The following is an 8,346-nucleotide window of genomic DNA, read 5'->3' on the forward strand; positions in this document are numbered from 1 at the left end:
CAAACATCCCATAAAACACATCTACATACATGCACTTGTATATGCTGCCCATATCCACAAACCCCCTTTTTGATTCTTGTGTATCTGCATTGAGCAAAGGCCTATAATTTCTCCCCACTAGAGAGTAGTAGCATTGACAATGCTGATTTATTTTGAAACTTTAAGAAAACACTTCTTATTTTTTTACCCAAATTATACTATGTCCGCAGGAAATGCCCATAATGTTAGTGCAATTGAGAATACAGCAGAAATAAATGCAATTTAACTGTAGCAGATTTTATGTTGATATTTTTTGGTAGAAGTAGCAAATTTCCTTAACCAAGAAGGAATGACTCCTTCACAAGGATTTGGTTCTTGGTAACATTCAGTGGTGGTCGCTACCATTAGGAAAGGTAGGCAGCCGCCTATGGCCCAGAAGGCGTAGGGCCCCGTGAAAGTTCAGACTGAAATAATATTAAAAACAATATTATAATACATTATGTTTTATAAAAAACATAGTCTTAAGATCTGATCGTGTTACTCAAAATGATACTCAGATTAAATCATGCCTTCTAATACATCATTTATGTGACCAAGATGGCAGGGTGTGCACATCGCGCGGCTCAACGTCCACCCAGTTTCTGCAAATTAGCAGTTATTTACTTAATAGTTCTTAGCTTATTCACTTAGTACAGCCTAGCAAACACTCTATATAGCCAACAAGAACTCCTGGACATCGGAGCACAATGCACAGAAATCATTTTTGACAACTTTCACCTTCCACTGGAGATTCCGAGGACGTCCCGTGAGACAATATTCACATTGTCGATTGGTGGCACCCAGAGGCATCGTCAAAATCATAAACAAAGGTGTGGGAAGTGTGGAGGCATCCAGGCTAGGCTAAGACTAGCCCCCATCGGCCTTCACTACCTAGCCTTTTCCTCGCTAACATACAGTCACTGGTGTCATGATTTTTGCGGAAACGTGACTTAACAACAACATACCTGACAGCGTAATTCAGAGCTGATTGGACAGAAGTGGACTCCAGTAAAAACAGAGGGGGTGTATTGTGAATTTATGTAAACAAAACATGGTGTACAAACACTAATTTATCCAGGAGTCACTGCTCAACCAATCTGGAATACCTGATGATTACATGCAGGCTTTTACTTGTCTCGGGTGTTTACATCAATTGTTGTTATGGCAGTCTACATACCTCCGGATGGTAATGGTAAGTTAGCAATGAAATAACTGCCATTAGCAAACAGCAGACTGAACACCCAGATGGTGTTTTAGTGATTGCAGGAGATTACAATCATGCAAACCTGAAAAAGGTTTTTCCCAAATTCCACCAAAATGTCACCTGTCCCACCAGAAGAGACAAGACACTAGATCATGTGTAATGTTGAGGTCTTTACCGACATTTTCAACATGTCATTGGCCCAAGCGGTTGTCCCAACGTGCTTCAAGACCGCAACCATTGTGCCTGTGCCGAAGCAGTCGACCGTGTCTAGCCTGAATGACTTCTGACCGGTTGCACTCACCCCCACGATCATGAAGTGCTTCGAAAGACTAGTTCTGGCCCACCTTAAGTTCTGCCTCCCCCAACACTGGATCCCTCCCGGTTTGCCCACTGGTCAAACAGGTCTACAGAGGATGCCTTCTCCACAGCTCTACACTCTGCCTTGACCTACCTGGACAAAACCAACACCTATGTGAGCATGCTATTCATAGACTTCAGCTAAGCATTCAACACGGTCATCCCCTCTAGGCAGGTCAACAAAATCCATGACCTGGGGATCAGCCCTTCTCCCTGCAACTGGACATTGGACTTCCTAACCAACAGACCCCAGTATGTCAGGTTAGACAACTTCACCTCCTCCACCCTGATCATGAACACTGGTGTTCCACAAGGCTGTGTACTGAGCCCTCTCTTCTACTCCCTCTTCCCCCATGACTGTGTTCCTGTGCACAGTTCCAACACCATCGTCAAGTTCGCAGACGATACCACGGTGGTAGGCCTGATTAGTGACAATGACGAGTCAGCCTACAGGGAGGATGTCATGGGTCTGTAGACATGGTGCCCTTACAACAACCTGGCCCTCAGTGCAGAGACAACCAAGGAGCTCATTGTGGATTACAGGAAGTCTAAAGGCTGCAGCCACGTCCCAGTCCTCATTGATGGTATTGAGGTGGAGCGTGTGTCCAACTTCAAATTCCTGGGTGTCCACATCTCCGAGGACCTCTCCTGGACCCTCAACACCTCAGCCCTGGTCAAAAAAGCACAGCAGTGCCTGTACTTTTTGAGGAGGCTGAAGAAAGCCTGCCTGTCCTCCCAGATCCTTATGAACTTTTACCACAGCGCAATCTCAAGCATTCTAAAAACTACGCCACAGCAGCAGCTCCATAGCCAACCAGGAAGGCACTTCAACGGGTGGTAAAAACCACCCAGCGCATCACTGGTGCACAGCTTCCTGCCATCACAGACCTCCAGCGCAAGCGGTGTTTGCGCAGGGCGCGCAGGATCATCAGGGTCCCTTCACCTCCATGCCACAATCTGTTTGCCCTCCTAACATCAGGCAGGGGGTAGAGGTCTATTCGATCCCGCACCAGCAGGCTCAGGAACAGTTTCTTCCCATCTACTGTAACCTTGCTGAACTCTGTGACCCAGAGAACTCTGTTGACCCATCACTAACCATACCTCCCCGCCTCTCAGGGACCTTGTTGCACTACTCCCTTGTACTGCTCTGTCACTGCCTTGCAAAGCCTGATAATGCTCGTTTTCAGTTGTTACACATCTAGAATGCCATTTAGAAATTGCCATTTCTACCCAATCAACTATTATCTCACTTGTAACATACACTACACCTAAACTTTCTGCCCTCCTCCATTTTCCTTGATTGCACAATTAGTATTGTCATTTGTACTGCATTCGCCTTGATTGCACAACTACACATTCCAATGGTATAATACATACAGTATACATAATACTTGTAAATACTTGTAAATTCATTTTCTGCCCTCCTCTAATTGCACTTCTGGTTAGATGCTAACTGCATTTCGTGGTACTGTACTTTTCAATGACAAACTTTAATCTAATCTAATGTTTCAGACTGAGCCCCCCCTTTTACTCTAATGGTCTGTCCCATATTGTTTCTCACGGCAGCAACCCAAAAGACGTTTAGGTTGCTTACAGTGCGCATCCACCGTTCCAGTGTGATGGATACGATTCATTTTTCATGAATAGCATCAAGGCATTGTTGATGGTTGCGCAAAGCATCTCGGGAAGGCAGCATGGTTGTATGAGCTGTTCTGGCATGTCAAGAAGTTGGGCCACTGTCAGTATTATGCAAATGATTCCAGCTAATGTGAGGCATTTATCCAATGGAAGTAGAGTCTTTCATAAACAAGGGAGGGTCTTCCTTGTGGGTCCCTCATTTTACTGCAACATGTGAAAATATTTTGCATACCGTAGACAAATAGCGTGGTGCTGAGCAGCACAAATTGCCTTCCAAAAATGGGTATTCATCCTCGCAATCCGGGCTCCGACTCCCACCGATCTGTCCTATGTTTGGACAGTCTGAAATACTGCAGACTTCATGAGAAAGATATCTCACAGATACTGAGTAAAAAACTTGAATATAAGGTTTTAAAAAACATACAAAGAACAATGAGAAGCCTTGAATGTTTTGAAATAAACGTAATTGATAAACCTGTTGATTAATCTGTTGCCATAGTGGTGCAGACTAGAGTCTGACTGATTATAATTGTGAATTGATTATAATAAAAAATTATTGTTGTTAATTGATCAGAAACTGTCTGAGAAGCCCATTTTCCAATTTAAAACTTGCATTCATGACAAGCTAAGTGAGTGTCATCCTGGGGACTAATAGGTTCAGGGACATGGCCTAGTGGGCAGAGAACAAGTGAATTGTCAATTAAATGCTGTCTTATCTCTGCCCCATTCTCTAAGACATTTTTCATTTCATGGGGGATTCCTTCTCATACTATTATTGCCATTTTTCCTTTCTCTCCAGTATTCTTCCACATAATAATTCATGTTTTTTTCTTATTTCACTAGGCCTATGAAACAAAACTGATGCAAGGATCTTTGCTGTTTTTACTATGTTTAGTTTGCTATTATTGGATGTAAGGCCTATTACCTAACATTTTGTGTACCAAATTGCTAGCACTCATTGATTGGTTGAACAGTGTTAACACAAGTTATTTATATTGGTGTGAGGAAGATCCAATTCAGATCAAGGGTTTCTTGTGTATTAAAAGAGTATAGCAGAGTTGCAGACATTTTTAACTACTTTGATTTGTTTTTCTGTCCTGCACCTGATGTTTAAAATGCAGTTGAAAGTACACAGTAAGCAAGTTTTTATAAAATGTTTGAGTAGATCATTATTTCTGATTTTCCTATAATTTCCTTTTTGTTAGCCGAAGAGATCAGACTGGTCAATGGCTCTAGTCGCTGTTCAGGAAGAGTTGAGGTTCTTTACGAGAGCCAGTGGGGAAGAGTGTGTGGTCAGAACTGGGACATCAATGACGCCAATGTGGTTTGTGTCCAGCTGGGATGTGGGAGGGCTAAAAGTGTCCTAGATAGTGCACAATTAGGACACAGGAGTGGTGGTGGGACTACATGGCTGGATAATGTTGGGTGTCGAGGTAATGAGAGTTACCTCACAGAATGTTCACATGGAGGGTTGAAACACCAAGACTGTTTTCAGGCTAAAGATGCTATAGCTGTCTGCTCAGGTAAGAACACTCCCCGTGTTTCTGTCATGACTCAAAGATGTAAAATGTATGAAACATATTGCAATACCCTAATCACAGTAAATGAGAATGTTGTAACACTGATAAGTACTTCCAACTGAGAAGCATATTCCAGTAGTTTTAACACTTAGTCCAGAGTGAAAGAAACATTTAGTAATTGAGTAAATAACCTTGTTTCCTGCTGAACATCAAATTCAGTTTAATGCTTGTGAAAGAACTATGTTCAGGAAGGTATAGTGGAATTCTTGATCTATATCAATGGGTTTATTTTATGTTTTAAATGAGCAACATTGTTGTGTACATTGCTGTGTATACACACCTTGTACATGTGAAATGTAAAACATAAGCCTCAACCTAGTTATCATTATTAACATTTTCAACGACTATGAAATATCCAACCAAATTAGAAATGTTACTTATGTGACAGTTAGGAATGCTGGAGCAATAAGGGTAACAGTCTTTGTCAAAGACCCAATGAGATAGACTTTTACAATGTAAGCTCAGGGATTCAATACAGCAACCTTTCAGTTAGTGTCCCCATCCTCTTTCTTGTTACCTGCCAACTTATTAAACCATCATTTTCTGTTTCATTCATAGTTAAACCAAGCATCCGACTGGTTAATGGGACAGACCTCTGCTCTGGGAGGGTGGAGGTCTATCAAGCTGGCCAGTGGAAAACTGTGTGTGGAGACACATGGAACCTGCAAGATGTTAACGTTGTGTGTAGACAGCTGGGTTGTGGAAAAGCGCTGTGGGCCCTACTTTGGCCTACTTTGGTCAGGGCAGTGGGCGCTCTATCACTCAGTGCTCACGCACAGCACAAAGAACGCATGAATGTGGTCATGGTAACGACGCTGGTGTTGTTTGTTCAGGTAAGTGTAGAATCTATTGTCTACACTTCAGTTACATCAGGATTTGGTTTGAAAATTCTGAAAAATGTAGAAATGTCTCATCAATGGGACAATCCTGGTAAGCATTAAGTATTACTGCCATATTGAGCCCTATTCTGCCACCTAGTGGAGAAATTACAGTTTCACAAAGTCTGGAACAGAGTATCTGGCTAATTCAGTATATAGTCCAGCAGACTGTTCCCTCAGTTAATGTAAGTTCACTGGATGTTTTGACCTACAGGTTTGGTCTTGCAGAAGCCTTCCCTCTCCATAGACCCGTCCTATTCTGACATCTTACATGGAGAGCAGGTCCAACTCACCTGCAATCTCCCAACCCTCATCCCATGTAATGCTGTAGAATTCATCTTCAACCTGAATGGAGACTTTGTCATGAATGTAACTGTTGGATCCTCACAGTCCAGAGTTATGTTAACCCAGTTTAAAATGGATGCTTCACATCAGGGCAGATACAGCTGTCTCTATAGAACCACCTCTAATGGCCAGGCCGTCAGCTCTCCTTACAGTAACTCAACTGAAGGTGAGATAGTTTGAGGAATCTAATCATCATAGTTAATCATCACATACAGTTTTAATGAGTGGAATCACCACTGTCAAATTCCTGTTTATATTTTCTACAGTGGTCCTTCTACATCCAAAAATCTCCCTCAGCGTTTCAAATGTTTCGATGTTCTGGGGATCTAAGGGGCCAAAGGTCACCAGGGGCCACAGCTTCTCCATCACCTGCTCCATTCAGCCACGGTATCCTGGAGGTCTCTTCCATCTGGACTTCTCTGGCTCCAACAGGACTGAGACTAAGCCAGCAGTCAACCACTCTGCCTCCTTTCACTTCCCTTTTGCAGAGTATAAACATGAGGGGAACTACAGATGTAGCTATGAAGTCAATGTTTCCACTTGGGCATTAGGGTCAGCTAAGAGTAATCTGACTGTCACCATTAGAGGTAAAATAACACAAGCTTTACCAAAAAGCTGTACCAAAAGCATCCTTTATGAAACCTAATATAGAACAATTTGAGTATTCTAACGAGTTATTTTCCTTCATGTCAATTGTTGTGCTTGTTTTATATGTTCTATGAACAATAACCTTAATTTGTCCACTTCAACTTTACTTATCTTTATGACTTTTTTTTAATACTTCTATTGTCTCCAGCATCCATGGTCCCCTTCATTGCCTCTGGAGGGACTGGTGGGCTGGTACTGCTGTCACTGTTTCTGGTTGTCCTCTATCTAGTCAGGAAGAGGACAAGGGGGAGCAGGAATCCATCTACAGAGACCAACCAGAGAGAATGTAAGTGTTTTACTATAGTGATAACTCAAAGCCAGAACCTGAACTTGAGTTAGACCTTAAGATTGGAAAGTTGAGTCAAGTGGAAGAACAATTCAGTCTGAAATGTGTTTGTAAATAAATAATTTCATTTGGAAGTATTTTTCGGTCATCCAGACTTTGCTGTTGATAATATTAATGAACCAATGTTTATGTGACAGGTATCAATAACAGATACGACAGAGGCCGAGAAGAAGGAGACTATGTGAATGTTGAAAATGTCCTTTACCAGAGAGGCCCTGAAAAAGTGAATTATGGTGTTAAAGGAGTTCTACCTGGGTTTCGTGTTACTACAAACAGTTACGATGAGGAAGATGATCATGATTACATTAATGTCTCCATTCAGGACATTGCTCATGACATGAATGAGGACATTTATGAAAACTGTTAGGAAAATTAATAGCAGACTGAGTTATTTCTGACTCAATCACATGGATTGGCCATAGAAACAATAATGCTATAGTTACAGCTATGTTTGGTATAACATTTTCATAGCATTTTATTTAATAATTAATGACAAAATCTTGATTATGTATGCATCATTATTACATAATTTGTGAGTGGGGCACCATCTGCTGGTTATTGCTTGGCAGGAAATAATCTTTTTGAAAGACATTTCAGGATAATAGCATTTCTCCAAGATATGATCTTAATGTTATTAAGGCTTCAATCCAGGCTTTTACATTATTTTCAAGGCATTTGCAACTATTAATTCATAACCAATTTTGCCATCATATTTACTCTGTTTGATAATTTAACTTGTAACTTGCTAGGTTGAGAGCACATGAGCCACACTTTACGGCCACTTTAAATCTTTGTAGAATCTCCCTTTGCCAGTAAAACATCAGTCTTCTCCTGTAACAGGCAGCCAGATTCAGATGTAAAATGTCCTTGTATTTCATGTGATAGTATTTTCAGCTCTGTGCAATGATAGTTATTTAACTCACGAAAACATACAACTGATACGTAGATTTGTAAAATATAATTATTTGGATAATTATTTGTTAATTGAAACCTTGGCACTGCCCCATAATATTGGTACCATCTTTAGAGTGATAGTATTACGTAGGCAGGGAATCTGAAAAACAACCCCACAACATCACGGAACCTCCACCATATTATTTTTGGTAAATCCATCCTTCTGTTTACGCCAAACCCACCTTGAGTGTTAGTTGCCAAAAAGCTACATTTTTGTTTCATCTGACAATAGCACTCGGTTCCAGTCAAAGTTCCAGTATCGTTTTGCATACTCCAGGGCCCTCATTTATCAATGTTGAGAAAAGCTTCTAAATGAACTCACACAAAGACAATTAAGAATGTTCACAATTACAAAAAAGTTGGTATTTACCAATTGCT

General features: G+C 41.2%; 1 protein-coding gene across 1 annotated transcript; it reads left to right on the forward strand.

Moving 5' to 3' along the window:
* Positions 1 to 5,026: 5,026 nt before the first annotated feature.
* Positions 5,027 to 7,417, forward strand: LOC117595220. Its single transcript, XM_034295114.1, has 4 exons — positions 5,027 to 6,186; positions 6,287 to 6,607; positions 6,817 to 6,954; positions 7,152 to 7,417. The coding sequence occupies exons 1-4, from the start codon at positions 6,039 to 6,041 to the stop codon at positions 7,379 to 7,381; spliced, it is 837 nt and encodes a 278-aa protein (XP_034151005.1). The 5' UTR covers positions 5,027 to 6,038; the 3' UTR covers positions 7,382 to 7,417.
* Positions 7,418 to 8,346: the final 929 nt, after the last annotated feature.

Source organism: Esox lucius, chromosome 11 (assembly GCF_011004845.1).
Source record: "Esox lucius isolate fEsoLuc1 chromosome 11, fEsoLuc1.pri, whole genome shotgun sequence".
In the NCBI taxonomy this organism is placed as follows: Eukaryota; Metazoa; Chordata; class Actinopteri; order Esociformes; family Esocidae; genus Esox; species Esox lucius.